At 37.1% G+C, this 25,863-nt stretch overlaps 1 protein-coding gene across 2 annotated transcripts in view; it reads left to right on the forward strand.

Annotated features, from left to right (window-relative positions):
- NKAIN3 (sodium/potassium transporting ATPase interacting 3) overlaps nucleotides 1-25,863 on the forward strand; it is a 330,136-nt gene that overhangs the window by 158,073 nt on the left and 146,200 nt on the right. For both annotated transcript variants that reach the window (XM_059855788.1, XM_059855701.1), the window contains exon 3: nucleotides 6,301-6,381. In XM_059855788.1, coding sequence (XP_059711771.1) covers nucleotides 6,301-6,381 — 81 coding nt within the window. The remainder of the gene's footprint in view (nucleotides 1-6,300; nucleotides 6,382-25,863) is intronic.

Below are 25,863 nucleotides of genomic sequence, written 5' to 3' on the forward strand. Positions count from 1 at the left end.
CTTACGTACTCTTTTGATTTAGATTAAGTTTAACTGGAAAAGTACCTAATTGCTTCAAGAAAATTATGCTTAGTATCCATTGTCTTTTCCAGAAGACTTCCCTGGAAATCAGCTTCACTAATGCAGATGATCCCATCACAATATTAAAAAGCTGAAGTAAAGAGAGAATCATGCCAGTTACAGTGGTTTACTTCTGTAAACTGTCTCCACAAAATTAATCTGGCATGTGTGCACACAAGTTGTCCTCATGATAATCTGTCATACTCTAATCGTGATCTTGACTTCAGCTGACCAGCTCTAGAGCCACTGTTTAATCTCAAGAGAGTGTTTTTAATCTATCTTTGTGCAATGAAGTCTGTGCCTGAAGGTTTCCCTGATAAGTGAAGTTACACAAAAGCTTTCACTTTGTCATCTTATGCTGCGTATGTCATGTTCAGTCTCCTCAGATTTTGAAATATGGAAGGAATAGGAAAGTAAGTGAATAAATGTAATACATGTAGGGAACATAATTTGAAACACATCTATAGTGCAGTCAAATAAGAAAGTGCTTCTGCAGGCACAGTTGGGCAGGCTTTTGTTGCAGGTACATAGAGCCAAGAAGTTCAGTGAGGGCTGCAATAGAAACTGATAAAAACAATAGCAGTTTCATGCTTCTGACTCTTCCCCTGCCATTGAACCCAGGCTGGCCAGTTTATCACTAGGATTTAGTTACCACATAAGCTGCACCATAAATACAGTCATTGCTGATTAAAAGCCTGAATAAAGAAATTAATTTGAGTGATTTAAAATTTGGCATAAGAGCTTTCTACCAAAAAAGTATCTCACCATCTAAGAGCTGGCATGCAGTGGCTCATACATGAGGGGTCTCTGTTGAGATGGAATTCTTATTCCAAGTAGTTAAAGATGGTGGTTCGTGTTCACTGTATACAGTCCCTCAGATACAGGACCATTGGGTGGTGATTCTGAAATAAATCTGGAATTTCACTTGCTCATACTTAAAATACCATGTCCTCAGAGTTTAGGAAACAGTGAGGGAGTGACAACATTGACTCCAAGTGTCCTAATTAGTTTAAATCCAATAATTATTTCTAATAGGTTTTGTATTAATTAGTAATTTAGATAAATGTTGTGAACAATTTGTCCTGTCACTAAGCGGATGTGCTATTTTCAGTATTTGAATATTTTGTGACTGAATTAAATCTGCAAAGTTCCCAGGGGGCATAAAAGTGCAGAGCTGATTCCTAATTTTCCCACATTACCTCATTTGAAACTTACCCAAACATTTGCAAAGAAGAAAGAAACAGCTGAATTTCAGTTCTAACTATGCTGTTGCACTCTTGTCATGAAGCTCCAGAGCTCTGCTGTGATCTGTTTCCTTGTTCATGCTTTTCCTTTCTTAACAGATCTTGCTATCACCAGCAAGATTTTCAGGCTGTTAAAATTGATTAATGATGATGACAGGATACTTGTTAAAGCTGGGGATCTTCTCCCTCTGCTACTTCTGATATGAGACTTCAAAAGGCTTCTGAATGATGAGTCATATAGCTAAAATTTCAAAAGCCAGGCTCAAAGCTGAAAAAAAAATTAATAAATAGTGAGGGATGAAAATAATACATTTAAATAGGGAGAATCTATGGTGGATATCTCTGCTTTACTTGCCTTAATGTATTCCATTAAATAATATGATATATAGGCAATGGATATTGTTGAAAAGCCAGGAAAGAGTTTCTTAAAAAAACCCCAAACAAATAAAAAAAACCAGAACAGCAGAAGAAAGGCTGTATAGGATACTTTATTTCATATTCAAGCAAATCTTATACAGACAATGAAAATATTTAGGCTTAATTAAGCCTAATATTTAGGCTTAACTTGTTGAATTATCCTTCCTGGTAAGTCCTGTGTTGTTACTGCTCCATCGTGCTGATTTATGTCACTTCCCTGGCCATCTTTCATAAAAATGGCTAATAAGGCTCTGCAAGTACTGATGCCAGGTGTTACAGGGGGATGCTTTGACAACTCAGTGGTGGCTTCTTTCCCTTGAAGTGTCCTTGAGCCAACATTCATTCCCTCTAATGCCATGAATGACACTGTCACAGTAGTGGCTGCTCTTCAGATTTAAATATACTCTTGAGATAGTTTATTCATTAAAGCTAAACTTATCCCACAATCCTTGTAATATTCAAACTTATAAAATTCCCTTTTTTTCTTTTCCTTAACCAGTTGTTCTTGTGATGGTTTGTCCATCCAATGCAATTGTTTTAACCTAGAAATGTTTGTATTTCACTGATATATGAAATGTATTTCTGTATTGGTTTCAGTATGATTCTAGAGTCAGGAGGTTGTAGAGTCAAATCTCACTGTAGTAGAGAGGCTGACATTATGAGAGGGAATATTTATTAGATGCTTAACCTGTAAGGTTTAGTGAGTACTCCCTCCACTTCATTGGTAAGACTTCAAATGCTTCCTCAGACCATGTAGAATACAATCATTAGTGCAAAAGACCAAAAGAAAGAAAACAAAGTAGTGCATTATGGGGAGAAAGAAGCAAGGATTATGGCCTGGTCCTAGGTCCTTCCTCTAGAAGGAAACTGTTACAAAAATATCCAGGTGATTTTTAAGTGATGCATCATTTGGGATATAAAATAAAAATACCAACTCTTCTTTTTGTTTCAACCTGTGTGGAAAATTCCTTTTTCATGCCAGATGTGGTGAGGGTTGTGACATTGAGTATGAGGCCAGCTGAGCTGGGGTGGTCAGGATGTGGGTGGCCAAAGAACTAGGCAGGAACTGCTGGGTGTGGGGAAGTGAGGGTGAGCAGAGCCAGCAGGATGGACAGGATAATGTTCAGGACACAGAGTGGGAGAGGTTAAATGGCAGGTCAGGGCACGACCACAGGTTAGGTGCCTGGGAGGGAAGGGAAACCTGAGGGTCAGTGTGGACCTGTTGTCTCAGACCTTAACTCAGTGCCTCAGTGTAGGCACTGAGAGAAAATTGCCAGCATGCATGACATGCCCCTTCACACGGAGGATGGCAATTTGGACTGTTGCTCTGCTAGCAAAAATAAGAAATCTGCATCATGGATCTAAAAGTTACACCTTTCATAATGACTCAAGCAGGTGTTAGTGTGATGCCACATAATGCAATGTTGCTTGGTGGTTTGGGTTTTTTTTAACCTAAAATGTATATACATATAAATTTACACAGTGCATATAATGTCAGAAAGTGTTACAATTTTTTCAGAAAGAAACACTCAAAATTTTAGAAAAGTTGCTTTTAAAGCCCTTCTGCACAGTCTTACTATGATTCTTTTATATATTTGCAGACTTGAACTAGATAGACACCTACTAATTCTTATATTTTGCCTCAGCTTCAGTAGAAAGGATAGACATTTGGGGGTTTTCTGGTGATCACAGATGTAGAATAGAAACCTGATTTTCAGAAAACAGAAGACAATGGGAAGAGTGAGGCACATACTACCAATAAAGGATTGCTTTTGCTGTGAAGGCTGTGCTCAGTCGCTGAGTTTTATCTCTGCTCTCAACCACTGAAACCTATTTTGACACAAAGTGAGTCAGTTTAACAGAACCTGTCACATGCTTTGTTTTCCCTTTGCATTCTAGATTCGTGTCTTGAGACCTTGTGGTCTGATTTGCACAAGTGCTGTGCGTTCAGCCCCAGGGAGCTGAACACTGAGTTTATAAACTGAGTGTATAACCTCAAGCATTCTGAAAAATGAACTCTTAAGGACCTCAAGTTGGGTGCTTATAATGTATGAATACTTCTGAATGTAATCTCTGCATGTATCAGAACATCATTTGCATTCTGAGAGCTGTATCATTCCCTTATAACATAAAATAAATTAGTTAATGTTTGTGCAGCTCTCACACATTACAGCGATGAGCATCTTAGTAAACCTCATGAGGAAATTAATATTCTGTCCTCAGAGCAGGGTCTGAGCCACAAGGAGAAAAGAAGTATTGAGCTAGATGTTCATAAAATGCGTTAGGGTAGGTAAGATCTTTTAAAATAAAAATACATTTATGATGATTTTACTAATGTTTTGATTGTATTGCACAGCCACAAAACAGAAAAATTAAGTTGGCATGCACAGCCCAAATTCTGACATTTCCTAATTTTGCTTTCTTGCCTTCGCTGTCGTATAACCTTTCCTTAAGTACCTATAAAACTATGCAAGAAAAGAATTTGCTCCTTGAATATCCAAGAAGACAATAGCTTTCCTACTTTAAAAAATTAAATAGTACTAATTACTGAATATAATATAATTGTTATTTTTAAAAAACAAATGGAGCTCAAATTTAGATCTCTGCAGCTCAGTGAGCATGTAGGAAGAGCTTCTCCATATGCAGCAGCTGGCTTTCAAGGTGCACACCTGCTTTGCACCTGCACTTCTCTTTCAGTAATCCTCATGGTGGAGCAGGAACCAAACTGGTCCTAACTGTGTAAAACAGCATAGCCTGGCCTGGGAAAGCAGGCTCTGACAGTTTTTCCCTGAATAATACAGCATTGGTGCCCATGGGACAGAATGAGGCCATTTACAGATTTGGCTTGGCCTGGCAGATCAAATAGAATTCCTTTTGTTGTGATGACAGATTTAGTTCACAGAGAGATAAAAAAATTCTTTCTTAAAAAGGAGAATACTTCCAAATAGTCTAAGTTCTGCTTTTTACATGCAACTGGGATTGTATGAGTTGTTCATTAATTTTGAACTCTCTGCATGTAATGTTCTAAATATAAATGTTAGAAAATCAGTATTTGATGATGGCATCAAGTTACTACAAAGCCAAAAAATGTAGTAAAAAGTGATGTACTCTGGGTTAGTCATATGAACAGTACAGACCTCGTATTGCTCACAGACCACAACAGCTTTTTCTATTTTATAATAACCCAGCCTTCAGCTGCCACACTGCCCTTCTCTGTAAGACAGAGGAAATGGCCCAGGAGTGTTACTCTTGTTTTGGTCCTTAGTGACCTACTTCTTGGACCATTGCCCAACTGCCTACATTCCTCAGAAGAAATTATATTAAAGCAGTTGACCTTTTTGATGTACAGAAATGGCCCTATGCAGGGGGGAGTAATCAAGGAGGGGAAAAAGTTCAATCTTCTTTGCCTGAACCTGTCATTGTACATGACAGGGAGAGGACCAAAGAGGGGAACAAAACCCAGAAATGGCCCAGGAAAGCCAAACTGATGGCACCTGTGCAATGCATGGTAGTTTAAGATGTGAAACATTAATGATCATAGTGAAGAAAACAAGAGGTACTAATCCTAATCTGGCCACAGCTAAGTAGACTTGCAAAAGCTCTTAGTAGTGGTTTTCTCCACTGTGAAGGCTCCAAGTGTGCAAATGTGAAGTGGCAGTGCTGCTGCTCACTGCTTTTGTTCCAGTGGATGCAGCTCCAGCATGGCTGCGTGGACACTTGGCCCGTCAGGGTGAGATGCTCCTGAGGTAGAGTACCTGGAGAGTTCCTTGGGAATAGGGCACAGCTGTATGTCAGTCAACAGTGCATCTGTAGAGAAATGGTGCCAGTCTCTTGAGCTGACAGGTAAAATGCAAAAAAATTTTGAAGTAAATGAATTAATGTCCCATTCATGCTGTGAGTGCTGTATGAGTTCAGTACCATGCTGGAGAACCCAGGAGAGGTGTGAGTATATGTTAAACTGTTAAGTGTGCTTTTTTTGGATCAGATTCATGGCAAAAGGCTTGGAGAAGTAGTGAGCTAATTTTAATGTAGTAAAGTATGTTTTACTGTGAAAGACTCTCAAGAGATCAGATTTACACTTTACCTATTTGTTTAAAAAGAAAAAATCTAGATTACCAGATCAATAGACATGGGTTCTTTGGCTTTTTTCTTGTACCTTTCTTCATAATATTTAAATGTTATTTCAGTAATATTTACTTATTTACAGTATTTTGCTTATCTGAAATTTCCTTTAAGAGAGCTAAATTGTGATTTAAAAATGACTCAGAGTTGTCCCAAAACCAGTCAGCATTTTGGACTTAATTGATATCAGTAGGATAGTGTAAAACTGTAAAGAATAAATCTGTTTTATTGGTATTTATTTAGTACAGCAATGAATATTGAATTTGTAATTTCCGGTGGTTCTTAGGGGACTTCTGCAGTGGGAGCTCCTTTTCTGAACTCTCTGTTCTTGGCTGTTCCCAGAAGAACAATGCTTATTGATATCAGTTTTGTATTATTGATCTGCTCAGTATGAAGCAGTTTCATCTTAACGTTTTATTTTTCTCTCTTTCTTGCTCTCACCCGGCTTTGTGTTCAGTACACGGTGTGGACTGCCCTGTGGGTCACCTGGAATGTTTTCATTATCTGCTTCTATTTGGAAGTAGGCGGGCTTTCTAAGGTAGGTCACTTACCCTTCTTCAGATTTATGGGAGGGAGTTTCAACAGCAGGACTCTCAGATTTCAGAAGACTGCAACCACAGAGGAAAAATGTGGTTGTTTGAACATACAATTTGATCAGTTTCCCTCCAACAAGAATTGTAATGTTTGAACTTCTCCCTGCTAGTAAATAGCCACAGGTTTGAAGTACATGAATGCAATGAATCTGAATTACAGTTGCCTTCTGAAGTATCATCCCAAGGTGAGAGGTGGGAAGGTATTCAGTTGTAAATTTGAGGTCCTTTTAGATTGTTGAAAAGCAGGCAGTGCCATTTTCGTTGAATTTTCAAGTGTGTGGAAAAAATGTGAATTTCCAAGACTCTTTGAAAGAAAATTACTAAGAAGGTTAATGTGATAACTTGCTGAGCAATTTGATCTCACAGTGAGAATGTTAATTCTTTATAAAAAAGAACAAATGGCAAAGGGTGACTTTTGTCACATCTGAATAAAACTTTCCTTTACATGACACTCAGTGTTTTAGGTCACTAATTCTTTATTCAGTCCTCTGATTAGAGCAGAAATGGTTGCTGGAATTGCACATCAAGAGATGTGCGCTCGTTCAAGACAGCACTTATGTTAGCATAGGTTATGCTCAGCATTGTATCTGCAGGGAATTTCACACAACACCTGCTGCTTTTTATCCTCCAGTCGGACACAGATGATACAAATCTTGGTTTACCACATTTACCACATTGAAATGATTCCAGGCACAGTATGCCCATGGCACATGCTGATCCCGGCATTATTAATAGAATAAATGTCACTGTTACTGGTTGTAGATTTAGTGATTTGAACTGCATCACTGTTAATTCATGCAATGCTTTTAGAGAATGCTGTCCTGTGCAATGTGCTCTGGGAAGACCCTGCTTGATCAGGGAGGCTGGACCAGATGACCCACTGTGGTCCCTTCCAACCTGACCCATTCTGTGAATTTTTGTTTCCTTCACTCAGAGTGGAACATTTGTAAACTATGTACTTGCTATGATTAAGCTAAGATTCCTAGCCTAATTCCTAGATTTCAGTTTGTTGTCAAACTGAAAACTGATGAAACCAATCTAATAAGAAATAAGATTTCATTTACTCAGTAGAAATTCCATTTAAATTTAAGCTTTCAGTGATAGGTTCCTTTGGTGATAAAATTTCATAATGGAAAGCTGCAACAGTTTGTTTTTCCTTCAATTATGTAGCTCATGAGATGTTACAAGCCTGATAAAGAAATTAGGACACTTTATAGAGGATCAACATAAATTATCCTTATGGTATGTTCTGACTTAAAAATCTATTAGGTGAACAGAAGAGCAACACATAGAAAAGATGAATAGCCAAATAATTGTTCATTCTTATGATACAAAGAGGTTGTATACTTTTATTTAGTTGGGTCATGTCTGTTTTTGTAGTGACTATTGTATTTTATGTGTAAGGAATATATTTATCCAAGGGCCTAGGAAGTGAAGCAAAGCTTTTAGTGTGACCCTTGAATTTGTTTGCAAGGGATTCTGCTCATATGCTCAGTTAAGAGGTTTATAAATCAGCAGGTTTGAATTTAAATCCTTCATCCTCCAGTTTCACTTCTGTGTTTCACTTTTTGCTCTTTCTACTTAACATGACAAATCACAATGCAGAGAAATAGTAGCAAAAATACTGCCTGGCAGTTGACAAAATTCCCTTTTATTAGGATGTACCTCAGTTAATCTCAACATTTTTGTGGAACTTTTATCTTGTGGTTTATAATTATATCTAAAAAGTGTTTCTCAACAAGGTGATAGACACAAAATTACTACTGTGGAAGTTGACTGCTCTTGTACAAATTATGCCAAAGGTATGAGTATTGAGACCAACTTAGCAATGAAAGAATTAAGAAACTTTTTCAGTACATCATGGTATTTTGGGTCTATTTATTTGTCTTTCTGAAAGTTTTGCTAGATATGATGAGGCCATCAAGAGACTAAGGTCTTTTTACCCCATATGCATAAAATACTGGGTATTTCTTATTTGGGTAATAGGTCACACCAAATTTAATCGGGACCCATATTTGATCCAAGATGCTAGTTGAAAAAATTAATCATTTCCTCCATTAATATGTTCATGTGTTGTCAGACATGATAGAAAAATGCTGTTATGAGAGTACATTAGTGTGGTTGGGAAATCAAACACTGTAATAAGATTTTCAAGTGTGGTTTTTTATTCAGCATTGAAATCTTGGCAGGCAATATTCACTTTTTTTTCTTCCTGTTGTTCTCTTTTTTCCATTAAAGAAAGAAAAAGAAAACTGTATCTCTGAAATGAATACAGATTGATTACAATTTTAAACTTCTGTTGACATTCTATCAGGGAAAATTGTGATGCTGTCTGGCAGGTGACTGATTTCTGTTGGCTTGGTTGTTTTTAAGCACTACCATGTTTGCATTTGCTCTGGCCAGAATGAATTAGCTCTTGGTTGACGTCCCATGAGTTTATTAAGTCTTCAATCATGAATGCTTCTGAAAATCCAACTTCGTACAATAATAAATGGTAATTTTAATTCAATATTTGCCCATGGACCATGCATACAATGCAGACAGACTTTTCAAATATCATAGTGGAAACCTACCACTGCTGAAATTTTGCTCAGATCTTATTTCTGAAGTGGGGAGGAGGCTCTCCTTTGAATAGTCACTGTTTGAATTCTGCCAGGAAGTTCCACTGCAGCTAATGAAAAATTTGAAAGAGAGTAAGAAGGACATAGGTAATTTAAGCCTGTTTACTGGGAAAGTTTGAAACATTTTCCCTTCAATTACCTTCAATTATAATTTTCTTGATAAACTAAGCGCCCTCCAATAGCTACACTATGGTGATTAAGGCAGTCTCCTGGGAAAAGGATGATATAGATTCAAGTCATCTTGGGTGGGAAAGGGAAATAAACACAGCTCTCCCACAGCTGCTGTTGTCAGTAGAAATCTAATGAGCAACTGTTTCCTCTTTAACTGCCTTATAAACAACATGGAGGTCAAGATCCTTCTTCACTTATGTTACAGATGCACAAATAAAATTTTAATGCATTTTTCAGGGCTAAAGAAATTGTATTTGATCACAAATAAAATAAATATACCTATATACACCTTTTTTATTTGTATTAATTTTTTTTCTGATTTTAGCAGCAGTGAAACTACCCATATGAAATAAATGAATTTTGCCTGTATTTTTTCATTTACTAATTTTCTGAAATTGGAAACATAACTTTTAGTGTTAACCATTCCATATGAGAGAAACAAAGCTGTTACTATAACATGACCTTTTAATTCTTTGCTGCAGGATAACAGTTTGCTACATCCATTAATTGTTTTGATCTGATTCTGTCTTGAAATGAAATTAAGTTCTGTCACATTCCTGAGTATAGGCATTAAAGCACATAGACAAAAACACAATCTGTTTTCCTGAAATTTTGTATGTGCTTAAATATGTACCCCATAATTTCTAATGAGTGTAAGCCAGCCCTCCATCTGCAGCAATACATGGTGTTATGCACTCCTGTACAAAGGAGTCTTCATCTGTTTAGAGTGTACAGTTAATAATTATCTTGTTACATCCCTCAAGTATTTCAGATCCAGTATGAGAATAACTGCATTCATTTGTATTTATCATTTGCTGTTCCAAAACAAGATCATTTTTCTACTGCTCTTGTATTTGTGAGTTACTAGCATTTCTTTCTATGTGTTAAAGACATTCTTTAGTATTTTATGCTTCTTTGCTGTGAACCATTCCTCATTCTGGATTTAAGTTTTGCCCTCAAAATCGTGCTGTTTGTCAACTGATTCTTCTAATTTTTTGTGAAGGATTTGCCTGACACACACTCATATATTCAGTAGGAAACTACTTCTAAACAGCTTATGTTTGTTATCTTGTCCTTAGTTTTACATATAGAGTGAATGTGAGCTCTCTGATCTGCCTGTGGCACCAATTTCATTAGCCTTTCCCCTGAATCCAAAGGAAGTTTTGCTTGTGTAATTTAATGAAACAATATTTTTTCATGTGTTTTTTCCTAGTAATATTTACTTTGGTCAATGAATGTTCAAATTTTTTGGGCTCCCATTCGACTTTATTAAGCTGGAGGCCAAATTATTATATGAATCTGTAGTTGGAGGATAGAATTATCTGACAAAACTAATGATTTCTTCCATCTGAGGAAAAAATGGACTAATAATTTACTTATTAAAATACTGAGAGACTGGAAACCTAGTGCTCTTTTCCAAACAAAATGTTGCATGTCAGAATGAGAGTTAATTATGTGAACTTTATACTGGCTACTTGTGAAATCAAATTTATTCCATCTGGTGCATGTCACTCAATCCTTAATTGTTCTGCAATTATATCTAATCATCTCAAATGGAGTAAGTTAAGCTCAGAACCAATGCTAATTTGTATTAATAGAGATGTTATGGTGTATGCTTGGGCTTGTGTCTTTTTTCGTAATGGGAAATGAGAGCATTGGTTGAATTTACATTAACAATATGAAAGAAAAAGTGATTCTCTTTCTAACTTATGCTGATGTAAGTGACAAAACAGACACCATTATTTGGGTTTAATTTTCATTGTAATTAGCTCCATAGAATTACCCACTCCAAAAAGCTCAGGGACATAGTTGGCAGCATCCATAAAACCAATATGGAAATCAGTAGATGGAGGATAAAGGACTTCCTCAGTCTAAGCAGAGGATAGGTCATTGTGCATCTACTCCCATGTAAGTGACTTTTATGTGGAGGAAGGGTTTTTTCATATCCACTGGGAAGAAGAGCAGGAAATAATTTGCTGAGCATGTGGCAAAAAAGGTTTGGTGTGAGGTCAGGAGAAGCATTTTGATAATAAGGACACTGAAGAGGATCTAAAGCTGTTACAAAGCCTTAGTAAAGGACAACTTTTCTACTGCACTATTTTTGATCTATAGAAACAAGCCTCTGTCAAGACAAAGCCCCAAGTGAGTGTCCGTGGATGGTTTAGTGTAGGAGTGTTTAAATTCAAAAAGTTAGTACAAGTTGAAGACTCAAAACCTTATCTTAATTAAGAGTCTTAAACATTTCATCATGACTTATTCCAGCTGGGGAGCTTGAGGTGTCTCTGGGTTTTCTCCCCAGAAGGTGTGTAGGGACACAGAAGATAGGAGACCCTAGTGAAGTCTCCTGGGAGCTGACAGTGGGTTTTGGTGCACAGGTGGGGTTTTACTGTTCAGCTGTGTGACAGCAAGAGGGAGACAACACTGTCATTGCTGCTCGCTCTTGGTAGAGATTAGATCTCTGTTGCAGACAAAATTCGTGTGCTGTCTGTTCAATTGATGATTTTCAGCTGAACACAAATCACTGCCTTCACTGAGAGCAAAGCAAGAGTGATAACAGTGCATTTCTTCACTGCTCTACATAATGTATACATTCATGTACAGCTCAGCTGAGACTTTCTTACCACACACCTCTTATTCATCATCACATCCTTTTGATCACCATCTCTCTTCAGAGACTACAGACCCCTAACTTCCAATTCTCCTCACTACTGTGTGTTGGTTTGCTCCAGGTGATGCCATCAGCTGCTACCAGCTGAGATGTGCCCTGTGATGAATCATGCACTGGATGTGGCTGTAGGCCTTCTGCAATTTCCAGACATTACAAGTTACCAATTTTATAGCAGTAGTTAAATATAATCTCTTCTGAGCATATGCACTAGTACAATTCAACTTGCAGAAATTAAACCTGATGAAAAGGTTGGGTTTGTGTCTTTGAGGTTCGGACCCTCTCACCTTCTCCTCCTTCCTCTACCTTAGTATTCCCAAAGGGTTTAAAAAAAAATATTTTTTTTGTAAGTAACACTCCAGAATCTTCTCTGACATTAAAAAAAGAGGAATGCTAATCAAATAGTACTTTAGTAAATAGAATTAAGATAATATAAAGCAAAACCAGACCAAATATAAGTTTAAACGCTCACGTCATATAATCCATATAACTCCCTTGGCCTTCACCCTTTCTTTGAACCAGCTTTCAGAAGTAATTTTTTGGTTTTTTAAAAAAAGGCTTTAGAAACAGTTCCCTCCTTTTAGTTTTCTTATGCCCTTTCCTACGGTAGAGGCTCCACTGAAATGTGTTTGCTAAAATATGGACTTCTAATGTGACCTTCCTTATTCAACTTGCTCCTCCCATCCTGCTGCTCTCACTATAAAAAGAAATAATCTCCAGGTTCAATTGTACTTAATACTTTTCCATAATGTTCTGCTCAAACAGCAACCTTTTGAATTTTTAATTACTTTGGCAATAAACCTGGAAACCAATTTACTGTGAAGTTATGCAGTGTAATATTGAACAGAAACATTTCAGCACTTCAGAATAATGGCTCTGGCCTTGGCTGGCGTTAGGTACTGTTAATCATAGACTAAAACACGGTGTTGGGGTGCCTTGCAATGGTATTTGCAAACAGTATTTTTTGGTGTTGTGTTAGGCTGACATCAGTACGTGCAGGAGCAGAAAATCTGTGTGGTAGTTTCTGTATAGAATACAATGACTGTGTCCATGAAAAGTTAGAGAAGAATTAGCTATAGGCTGTGAATTCATAATGATGCAGCTATGGAAAATAGAATTTTCTTTTTATTTGCAATTTAAATTTCTCAGACAAAAACGGTGACTTACAAAAGATGACTTAATATGTGCTCTCTTTAGAAAAAAAAGGGAAGGAAAAGAAGGAAATTAAAGAGCAAAAAGGTGTGAATCTATTGTAGCTGAGGAGACTTTCTGGCTGTTTAGCTGAAGGGACTTTGATGTTCCAGATTTCATGTTCCAAATCTAATTTGTTGTTCAGTCTGTTTAACTCCACTGTGTAAAGGTGTTGCATTGTGTAAGGTCTAATGAAAAATATGCTTCTTCTTGAAAAGAGAATTAACATGCACTAGCTTCATGGCACTGTTTGGGCATAGGGTCATTCTGGGAAAGAACTTACAGAGAATAAATGGGACACAGATAAATGCCAGTGAAACTGCAAAATGTGTCGTTCTGATGTTAATTAGTTTTTTTAGGTGATACAATCACATTGCTGAACAACTTAATCAGGAGTACATTCCAGATGGTACAAAAATTGAATTTTATATCTTTTCAGGTGACATTTACAGTGGTTCAATTTATTATATACAATGAGCATCATTAAAATAGGTGTTTCAATCAAAACTGGTTTTCTTTTATAACCTCTAATGAATGCGAAATTCTGATGTTGATATCTGGAGTGGAGGATACCATCTTCTTCATTGGTTTAAATAACTGAGGTAATATCTCTGTGGGTTGTTTTGGTTTTTTTTAATAATCTATTTAATACCATTAATATGAAATGGCTCTGGGAATAATGGGTATGGTATATCTGCTTAGCTAAGAGCTGCACAAATAAATGTAATATCACAGTCATATTTGTTTGAGTTTATTGGTTTAATTCTAGGATCTTGAAATTTTTTAAATGGAAAAAAAATCCTAAAATGTCAGTTTATGGCAAGGAGGTAACTCAAGTCACTTGCAATATTTCTCCAATGAGACCGCTGGATATGAAAAAGTATTCCTGTGATTCAGGAATCCATGCTGCAATGGCTAGAGATGCAGAGAGGGTAAATCCTGCTTACGTGGGGTTTGTGTCTGAAGCCCAGGGCAAAAGGCCTGAAAAAGCTGTGGCTATTTACACATAGAGCCAAGAACATACAGAATAAGGAATGAGAGAATACAAGAGTAAGCAGGACCATCTAGTCATCTATTCTAATCTTGTGTTTCTGAAATAAGTTGAATTGTTCATGGAGTGAGAAAAGGAAATTTCCCTGAGTCGTGGTTTGGTTGTAAACAAGTATGACACACTCACCTGCAGGTAAGGGTGAACCTAGATCTCATTACTCAGGGGATTACTTTATCTACTTTTTGATGTTTGGATATGTTTTGTAGTGATTATTATGCTCTTTTTGTAGAAATGGGAAAGCTGTCACTGGTATTTCTTTTTCTTCTTTGCAAATGTGATGCCCTTCTGATAAAACAGCAGTGAAAGATATTTTGATTATTTCTTTAATCATATTCTTGTGTAGGCATTAGATCAACCACATCTGCTGCCTATCCAGCAGCTTCTATCTATGAGATGAGTGATTGCTGTGCAGACATTTTTGACCCATATCTAAAGCAGTATACTTATTTTAGTGCTACTGCCAGATCTATTTCTTGCCTACTAAGGTCAAATTTATGGTTTTTGATAAAAACTTCTATACAGTGTTTGCTGCTGTAGTGTACCCTTTGGGATTTTAGTGCCAACAATTGCCAAGTAAGGACTCCTTCCTAATTATGGGGAAATCTGTGATTTCATCAGTCTTTTGATGAAAATTTAATTATTTAATTGATGTCTAGTTTGAAAACAGTTTAACTGTTTTGAAGGGAGTTTCACACTGATTCATAGGTTGTTTGCTTGGGATTTTTTCTTCTATTAGAAGACAATGCTTTTTTAGAAGAAGGTATAATTTTAACTAAGTTTTTTTGGTAGTAATTTGCATGTGAGACAGTCCTAGACCTTGATTAACTTACAGGGGATTTGTTGTTGTTAATAAAAACAACATTGGAATCTGAAAAAGTTGTTCTCATAAATTGTGATGCTGATTCTCATACAATTTTTAAGCATGCTACATGTTTCTTATGGGACTTCATAATTATAAATCCTTGAATCATTGAGATTGGAAAATGCTTCCAAAGTCATCAAGTTCAATCATTAACTTAACACTGCCAGGTCCACCTCTAAACCATGTCCCCAAGGACCGCATGGACATATCTCTTGAACATTTCCAAGGACAATGATTCCACCACTTCCCTGGGCAGCCTGTCCCCATACTTGACCACTGAAGTAATTTTTCCTAATATCCCATCTAAATCTCACCTGGCATAGCTTGAGGCCATTTCCTTTTGCCACTTGTTACCTGCGAGAAGAGATCAACCCCCACTTGACTGCAGTCTGCTTTCAGGTAGTTGCGGTGCATGATAAGGTCTCCCCTGAACTTCTTTTTCTTCAGGTCCTCATTAGACTTGAGCTCCAGATCCTTCATTGGCTTTTTGTTGCCCTTTTCTGGGCTCACTCCAGCACCTCAATGTCCTTGAGCTGAGCGACACAGAATTTAACCCAGCACTCAAGGTTTGGCCTCACCAGTGCTGAGTAGAGGGGGACAGTCACTGTGCTGGTCCTGCTCACCAAACCATTTCTGATCCAAGCCAGGATGCCACTGGACTTCTTGGCCACCTGGGCCACCTGGGCACACATTGGTTCAAGTTCAGTCTGCTGTTGACCAGCACTCCCAGGTCCTTTTCCACTGGGCAGATTTCCAGCCACTCTGCCCCAGCCTGTAGAGCTGCCTGGGGTTGTTGTGACCCAAGGGCAGGACCCTGAATTTGGCCTTGTCAAACCTCATAAAAATGACCTAGCTCCATCAATCCAGCCAGTCCAGATCCCTCTATAGATATTACTTAGATAGATGTGTTAACGTGGGCTTATTTTTGAAATGGAAAAGAAATATAACAGGGAGGTTATTGTTTATCTTCTCTAGATGTCGTCCAGGTGACTGCTTACATCTTTTGGGATACATAAACTCTAATTCAGTGGAAAAGCAAGGGAGAAATATTGTTTTACTTTTCATAGATCTACATCTGACAACCAAGGAGATTTTTCCTAACTACATCGGTCCTCTACATCCACTTAGAGTTTTCCTTATTCTCTATTCTTTTCCAGTGTCTTGTGATTAGATGTACATAATCCTGAAATTCCTTTGTTAACATCCTCCTTAAATGACTTCTTTCCAGGAATCTGGTGTTGTAATTTTCCTTTGATTTTTACAAACCTTGTAACTGTGGTGTTACCTGGAACTGATTTTCAGCAGATATTTCAAAAGAGCAGGTGGAAGAAAAAAAATTTGCTCTTCAGCTCCTATGAAGTGGTTCTTTCTTGGTGGACAATGTGGTAATGTCCCTGCCTTTACTCCCCATATTCATTTCTTTTGAAGGCTTCAGCAAACAAAAAGCTCTAGTTCAACAGAATAACCTTGGGTAGGCCTTAAATGTATTTCCAACATGTTTGTTTCGGCAATCTTTTCTTCTTTTGTAGAATGCTTAACATTTGTGTTGTGTTAAATTGTCTTAATTAGAAGAAGATTTTTGATTCTGTAAGGTCGTAGGAAGAATTCTCATGATTTTTGTGGTTTGAATCTTGGAGCAAGTTTACCTCCTAAATCTGGTTTTCATCTAATAATTTATTTAACCTCTATAAGGTGAATGGGCTTTGAGAACTACTTTTCAATTGCACAAGGGAATTGGAGGGATTGTTCGTTGTCTAGGTTATTATACTCTCTTCCTTTTTCAGCTGTCCTTCAGGGAAATTCCTTGCTTATGTTGATGGTGTGACTGAATTTATTATTCATGAGTATCAGAATTCCTTTGAGCAGACTTCTTCAGTTTGGATTAATGGGGAAAGGGTGAGAGAATCCTATTGGGGATTAAGCTGCTCTCCTGCCCTTTGCTTTGCTGGGAGGTTTATTGTCTGAGTGGCTTTAGTATAGCAGGAATAATGCTGGGCTTCTTGACCTATTCAGTCAAATGGGGAAGGCAGAAATGTTGGAAGAGAAGTCATAGGGATGGCAGCAGTGCCTGACTAGCACTGTCTTCCAAGGGCAAATGCTGCTTGTGAGTAATTTTATTGTCTCTGTGTCATAGCAGCATGGTACTCTGTACACCTAGATTCCCTTTCTGCTTATATCTTTAGAGAGCCTGTAGAAGTTCTTTAGAATGTTGTTTTGAATGAGGTATTATTTTCTGGAGGAGAATATGTTCTACCCATCTGCTGAGGATTGCTGCTCTGTGTTATTATGTTGCTGTTCCTCCTGCTTGGAAGCCATTTCTTTTTTTTTTTTTTTTTTTTTTTTAGAGCTTCCTGGATAGATCAAGAGCTCACGTTTGATTTGGAAGTTTTGGCTGAAGATTTCTGTTGTTTATCTCAAAAATGTTTGAAGGCTTGGATAGATTTTATGCTGAGACAGTTCAAACTCTCTGAACTGCCTTCTGAAGTCTGTCTAGTTCTGCTTCAAGGGACATTGGTGCTATTCCTCAACCCCTGATTACTTGTTTGCAAATATAACACAGTTGATTCATTTTACTTTTATTTTCTGTGAATTATCAATGATATTTGGCTTTCTTTCAGCTTTCTTTTCATTCAGTTTAATAATTTTCCTCAGTTTGATCAGATATGACCAAACTACTTGCCAGCTTGCCAGGACAGATTATTTTCTTTTTGATCTATGTCATCTTGGCTAAATTGATGTTTCTTTATCTGTTACCAGGGCGTTCACAAGTGCTTTTATTTTTTCCACTTCAAAGGTAGGCTGTTGGATAAAAGACTGAAGTCAGTGAGGAAAAAGCTGTGCACATGTCCAGCTGTGAAGGAACTGATTTTCACTAAATCTTCATCTCTAACACACTTGTACATTGTTTAACTTCAGAGTAGTTCATGCTGTGTTGGGACCATTTTCATGTGGTCATCATCTACCCTGATTTGCAACTTTTGTTTGCTTCAGGGTATCTTCCATCCTTATGTCTTGTTTTCCCATGAGGTAGCTATTTCTAATCTTAAATATTCTAGGCATTGGATATTGTGTACTCTGAAAACATTAGCACAATCAGTGTAAACAGTTAATTTGGAAAAGTCAAAATTTCTTAATAATCGGTTTTTAGTTAGTACTTCTTGATGTTTTTTTCTATTTTAGGTTTAGATTGCATATATTTTATTCTTATGAGTCAATTGACTACCTGATTAGTTAAAAGTATACTTTATACAATGGTGTTAGAGTTGCAATTCCCTATAAAAATTAAAATAATTTTATGGCATCATTTTCTTTGAAAAATTCTTACTTCACTCTGATACAATATGCTAATCCTCGTGCAAATGTCTACATCTTAAATATGCTTGGGAGACAAATTTACCTTGTTATAATACATGAAATAACCAAATGGTTTTTAAAAGTATTTAGAGAGTTGTAAAATGTTCCTAGATTTTTGTGTCCTAGGGTATTAATTTCTGAATGTCTAAGTAAGATCACTTTCTATAACTGTAGCCAGGCAGCTTGCTTAAACATCCCAGGATCATACTAACTTTTAGCCAAACATTTTGTTTTCTAGAATGCAGTTTGCAGATCTGTGTCATGGCTTGTATTTCCTGCTCCCAGGCTCTATAATTTTGCCTGTGCCTGCCTATAGTTTAATGGATTTTGTTTCACTGATCCCAGCTTACCAAGTTGTCCAGATGGCCCTGTACAGCTGCCTTTTCATTATTTACCCTCCTCCCTCTCTTTGTGCCATCTACAAATATATCCACTGCAAGCAGGGATTCTTTATGTACTTCTAGAATACTGATGAAAATGTGGAATAACATTAGAACATGCATCAATCCCAAGGGAGTCCTGCTAGGAACACTCTTATTCAGCTATGACTTTCCATTGAAAACTATGTTAATTAGCTAGTTTTAAATCTATTTAATTTTCAGTCCATTAAAATGTATTGCCATTCTATCTTTTTTTTCAATAAGAATGTTTTGTGAATGCCTTATAGATCTCTCTATATATAATTATATTACCTTCTTGCAGCTCCTATCAACTCAGCATTTAACCTCTGGAAGCAATAAAATAGGGTTTGTTTAACAGGTTCTAATGTCTTAAGAAATATTGTTGACTGACATCAATACTGCTTTTGCTGGATCTCAAGCATGTTTTTAAGCCATTTTTCTCCTGTTTGCTTTGGAACTAAAGCTGGATTAATGATCCGTGAACCACTGCATGTGCATTTTCTGTATCTTTCATAGGCTTTAAAGTTTTTCAGTCTCATGCAGTTCCAGAGATTTATTAAAAATTAACTTATTTGCATTCATGGACCTCAATATCCAGAGCTTTTATGTGGTTGCTAGCTGTCCAGGCCTAAAGATTGCATGTGAGTTATAAATGCATAGACCTCTTACTAGTAGTTTAGAAAATGCTTGTTTCTCCTCTTGTCATTCTTTATGGAAGAAAAAAAAAACAACAACAGAAGAATATTTTAAAAGGTCTACTTCTTTTGCCTCTTAAAAAAAAAATCACAGTAAACATCATTTAGAGGTTGATATTTTCTCTTGCTCTTAATAAGCTTAATGAACAACTTTTTACTGCCTTTCACCTTGCTAGCATGGATCTCACCTGACTTGCAGTTCTTCACCATTAAATATTCTCTATCTATATATCTATATATATCTTCTAATTTATATGAAATTAATATAATATGATTTATATGAATCATATGAATCTATATATCTGTATATATCTTCTAATTTATGTGAATTTGACTGAAATCTTTTTGCCATTTTTATTCTTGTTTTTTGGAAACAGGATGACACAATCAATGTATTTGTTTGGGTTTTGTCTGACAATGAAACCTTTTGTACTCATTGACAGAACTATTCACAAAGGATGAATGTTTCATAATTAAATTTTTGTATATATGTGCTCTTAGAAATGATAAAAGGTATCCAGAAGAGGGTGGGCAGAGGGACTTTTCTCATGCTGCCTGGGGAAACATTGCTGCAATCTCTCACTAGAAGCTCTATAGTTGCTGTCTTTAGTTTAAACCAGAGGGAAGACCACAGTGGAGGTAAACAGAAGGAAATCCTTTTGTATTCCTTCCCAGTTTCTGTCAGTCACCCACAGCATCCTAGTTCTGAACATGGAACAGTGTTTAGCTTACTGACCCCTGAACCTCCATGTGCCATTCACCTAAAGTCTCCACAGCCATTCCTCCTGTATTGTCCCAGAAAAAATTCTCTTTGAACAAATCTATTGTCCCTCATTGAGAAGTCTTTCCTGTGTTCTTAATGTGCACAAACTCTGCTTCAGAAAGTCAAGGAGAGCATCACCCCTCCAATGAGCTGCTATAGCCTAAAGCACGTGGCTAGTGTGTGCAAATTACAGTCGTTATTGTCCTGACACATTGTGTATTCCTACTGCTTAGGTTTCTGTGTGGGGGCTTTTCCTGCTGCTTCAGATGCAAGATTAACTTAAAATGCATGAGTGGTCTCATTAAACTCAATAAAACTACTCACATGCTTACCATGCATTTAAGTTTGCAGGGTCAGCATTAAAATAAGAGGCGATCCATAGACCTCTCCACTTCTCATATATAAAGTTTGAGATGGGGAGGGGGCTTTAATATAAAAGCTGAAGAAAAACCTAGGTACCCTATCAGATACCAAAATCTTGTCTAATGCAATGAAGTTGAAATTCTAAGGTTTGAGATACAATATGTTAAATAAGTGCTGTGTATTGGTCTATCTATATCATTCTGTTTGTGCATTATGCACATTACAATATTGCCTAATAGTATCTCTTAACAACCTTTTCACTGTAATCTAGGTTGCATTTGCTTGTATTGATCTTGTATATATTATTGTGGCACCTCTTCTCTGATTATGTTGTGCTTTTGCATTATAACTTCTCCCAACAGATAATAGGAGGTGAGAGAAATTCAATGAATTCGAGTCAAAAAAAGTCGGGGAAGGATATGTAGATGTATGAAATTCATGTTATATGTTTCTCTTTTTTTAAGCAAACATCTGCCTTAGCTTACTATTTCGGTGCATTTTTGAAACATTCAGTATTTTAAAAGACAAACCATCCTTATAAAGGAGAATAAAAAATCACTACATGTTAAAGCCACTCTTAGAACCCAAAAAAGATTTAGAGATGAAGGAATTTGTATTCTATTAGGATTAGTATTAGGTTTGTGTGAAAAAGACTGCACAATATGTTGCTTTTTATGTTCTGCAGCTTAGTCATTACAGTATGTCTTGCTACATCACATCACCAAGGTTGTAAATAGCTTAATAAATAATCTTTCTGACATTGATTCCCTTTTAATTTAGTACTTGCATTTTGAGTCTCTTTATTAGCATGGAACTATAAATGTGTTTCTGTGTTTAAATGTTTTGCCAACAGTAAAATAAGTTAGTGCATCAAATAAGTATGACCTAATAATTCATGGGGTTGTGTTCTTTCTAACAGAATTATCACTTCATTTTACTTGTAATTCCACTTGCCTTAATAGATTACTTTTTCAGTCCACTGAGTGATTAAGTCAGGTTGCACTGTAGATGAAGAGAAGCATGGGAGATACAAGCTGCAGGATGATAAATGAAAGGTATGACATGATAGTTATTCATAGTACTGAAAACCAAACATAGTTTTCAATGCTTGCACGTTTTTCTGTATGGGCTGTTGATAAATACCATTTTTAGGAGAAAAAACCCCAGGTTTTCATTCTGTGAGTTGTTGAAGTTTCAGAGTTCTTGGCTTTCTGCTGAGATGGTATAAACTGACATGGCTAAAGAAAAATGCTTTGAAACCTTGATCATGTAGATTAGGCAAAAGGTTGACCTTGTTGTCTCAGCCATTTCTTTAATGAAAGGTAAGATACTTGTGTGCAAAGGAACCTCAAAGGAGAGAGTGGGGTTTGTTACCTGTTCTGAGGAGGAAGCCCCTGGAAGGCAGTGATGTAAAGCTTGACATCTGCAATATGTTTTCAGGGGTGCAGTCACAGGTTTCATTCAGGCCTCCCGTGGGCTAAGACGGAGCATCTCCTTTGAAGACACTGCCTCAGTGGCAATGCTGGGAAGGAAACTGTCTCTCAATGAGTCTTGCTGACTCTCCAGAGGCCTCTTGTGTATTCAGGACTTCTCCTACTATGCCTTTCCATGAATAAACTAAACCTCATCCCATCTGTGGTCCCACCTTATCCATCTGCCAGCGTAGAAGAAAGTTTGCTCTAATGTTCTTTTTCCAATGAGCACTGCCCACCGACTCATGCCATTGCTTTTCACCCCAAGCTGTGTATTTTACCTCTGTATTTCTTCTATCCCTTGCTTTCCAGACAGCCGTTGCTTAGGTGCTTGACTCATGGAAGGCAATCTTGGCTTCACTGTGTTTTTTAGAGGGACATGGGTGCTGTAGTTTTCTGGATCTCCATGTTGCAGATGCCAGTGACTCTGAGGTACCTGATGTACTATACAAACATAGTCTAAACAATTGTATATGTTGGGGGATTGGAAAAAACTCCACTTACCCTTGATGAGTGAGATCAGATCTATTACAGATCTTTGGTACCAGGACAGACTTTCAGTTTTACACTTGGGAGGCAAAAGTCAAATATTAGATTTATGTTTATATAGTAAAAAGGCACACAACAGGTTCCTGAAATCAATGACTCTCAAAATTGCTCAGACATTGAATGATATGCATGAATCATTTAAGAATGTTTTGTTAAAGGTGTAAAAGTCAAGTTACCCTTTCAGTGAGACTCATTGCAAATCGCCAGCAATTTACTGCGTTTCTGAAAATCACAGGCAGCAATTTACAGAAAAGATTGGGCCTGTTCCTATACATGTGACATTTTCTTGATTTAAACTGTCATTCTGAAAAGCTGTTTACTGACAGTCAGAGTTTGGAATGAGGTTATAAAGTTTACTGAGGAATTCTATACCACTTGAGGATGCACTATATTTGTGCTCGGGTAGAGAAGAGCATGTAGACCTCCTACTGCAACTGAAGTATCAATGCATGCAAATTAGCACTTCCAAGGGAAGTTATACATGATCTTTTTAGACATTCATGTGCTGTAATGGTGTATGGTGCTGTGCTGATATTTTGCATCTCATGAAAAGGAATGTATTTCCAACATCTCTGACTGTGGGTGCTACATACACTATAGTGCACTCTAGTCATTTACAGTGGCTTCATTGTTTTGGTCTCTAAGCAATGGTTATCAAAATAGTTTCTGAAGATGATATGCTGGCTTCCAGAGTGTCATGCTGGGATAGAGAAGTGAATATTCATCTTTCTTTTTTTTAATTATTAACTAAACTAGGAGTTGTCCTACTAACTTAGTTCCTGTTACATTTCCATGGCATGTAGACATGCAGTACATGCCGTAAGGAATATTTTTCATCACTCTCTTCACTGCCTTCTCTTTGACATCCTGAGAGGAGTTTCAGTATGAACATGCACTCAGACATGCACTAATCTAGACACCCTGATATTCCCCAGAACTTAATTTTAGCATCAAATAACTTCTGCTCAGGGTTCCTTTATTATAAACAGTTTCAAAGTACTTTCTAGTATCATCACTCAGCCACACCTGGCCAGTTTTTCAGGCTATTCTGGATAAGTCCTTGGTATGAAGAAGTCATTGCAGTTGAAAGAAAGCTGGTCAGCCTAAAATTGCATTGCCTGGAATATTGTGGTTATCATGTCCAAGTGATTAAATCCAGAAATTAACAATATTGACAAGAGACTCTTTCCTTTGCCATTCTCTGTGGATACACCAGACTGTTTTTTCCTAGGAGATGGACACAAAAAATAATGTTTAATAGTGCTGCTTACTTTGAAACTTATTTGACCAATATGATTCAGACATTAAAGCAGAAAGTGATCATAAACATTGAAGAAAATTTGAGGAAATGAACTGTAACTTGGAAGTTCAATATTTTCAGAAGAATCTCTTGTGAAAAGGGTCTCAGATAGTACCATATAAAAAAGAGACAAAGGAAAACATGCAGACCACTGGGATCTGAATTACATGTACAAGTGCATTGGAGAAGATCCAGAGACAGCTCTGTTAGCAGGTATGAGCCAAGAACGATGAGCACTTGTGTTATAGGCAAATGGTTACAAGAGACAATGGAAATGTGTGGCAAACCTGACAGAGATAAGAATTTTAAAAAATTGGCTTCCCTGTAAACCAGACAAGCTACAGTTGTTGCAGTCAGGTGACAGTTTGATCTTCTGGAAAGAGGGTGACCCTCAGGCATTGCCATTCTTGTTACTGCAGCTGAACTGGTGAAGGATTTCAGCCAGTAGGCATTTTGGGAACACATCTGACAGCGAATTTGAGTTTGTTTCTATGGAATTAATGGATACTCTGTTGTTCTCTAACAGTGAATTCAGTGTTTCATATGCACTCTATTGGTATTATTGCCCATTTGTACTAGTGCTCATTAATAGAGCTAGGCTGGGATTCCATTGCCTTCTTCAGTTGTACTGTGTGGCATTGTCTTTGGAATTCTGCTTTTTGTGAAGAAATTGGTGAGGGAGGAAAAAAAGCAAGTGATGAGACAGGATAAAAAGGCAAGCGTCAAGGAAGAAATCTGTTCTCTTTCCTCTTAAACAGCTTTGTAGGAAGAACAACTAAAACAATAAGGTTGAAACAGAGAGTAGTTGGTACTGGGATATTTAATTAAAAATGAGTTCTTTAGAATATTCATAAAAAAAAGGGGGAAATAGAATGAATGGAGTTACCCTTCTGTAAGTAAAAGTCTAGCTTCAGAGGGAACCTGGATTATTCATCATACCAGACTAGACAGGGTGTTGAAAAAATGTCAGTTAAAGTTAATATGTGGGGATCTAATTGTCCCTAGCTGATATTTTAGTCACTTTCTCTGTACTAAAAAGTCTCTGGGCCCTGATTTATTGAAAATGCAAAACCCTAACAGCACACTTTCTTGCTATGATATTTTACTGATGCATCTTTGATTGATAATTCAGTGCCAGTACCCCAGATATACACATGCCCACAAGCAGAAAGTCTCCTCTTCCCTCTTGCTTTATTAGAAACTTTATTTTTTGTTTCTGTGAGGTGGGTGTACAGTCCACTTAGTTCTGTTTTCTTTGGTGGAACGTTAGTCTGGTCTGCCTGGATGAGACCTTGTGACAGCACAAAGCTACCACAGTGCTAATGGTGATACAGAGTTCTGCTGTGCTCCTGTCTCACCCATAAGTACAGGAATTCACCTCACTGGGTGCCAGTAGGAGTTATGCAGCCTCCTGGGGAACTCAGGGATGCTCCTTTGTGGATAAGCAAGGCACGAGCAAGCTCTGCCTGAAGGTGTCCTAGTATCATTTTTTTTATTCCTTGCATTTCAAATCAGCCTACTCCAAATTAGTGTCTCCTTTCATCTCTGGTTTGTCTGAATGGCAAACTTCACTCAGTTTTTTCTCAAAGAGGAAAGCTGTGGCAGTTCTTTAATAAATTACTGTTTCTCTTTACAATTTTAGCTTCCATGAGCAAAACCAGAAAATGTTGGAGCTTGTATCACAGGAATTAACAACTGAAGTGGTCAGTGAATACAGATTAATGGTATTCAATTTTTCTGGTATTACCTGAGTTATTTCATAAGTCAGATCAATATTACACAAACTAGTTCAAAGTGGCCTGTGAAACCTTCAACCATCTTTTGTTTTTTTTCACAAATATTGAAAGACAGCTTTAAATTGTGTCTGCTACAAGTAAGTTTTTTACCAGCAGACCTCAAATATGGGGTATATCTGGGCTGCATGTTGTTTTCAAAGTCATAAGATTTGATGGGATTACAGAATCACCAC

This window comes from Haemorhous mexicanus, chromosome 1 (genome assembly GCF_027477595.1).
Source record: "Haemorhous mexicanus isolate bHaeMex1 chromosome 1, bHaeMex1.pri, whole genome shotgun sequence".
Lineage (NCBI taxonomy): Eukaryota > Metazoa > Chordata > Aves > Passeriformes > Fringillidae > Haemorhous > Haemorhous mexicanus.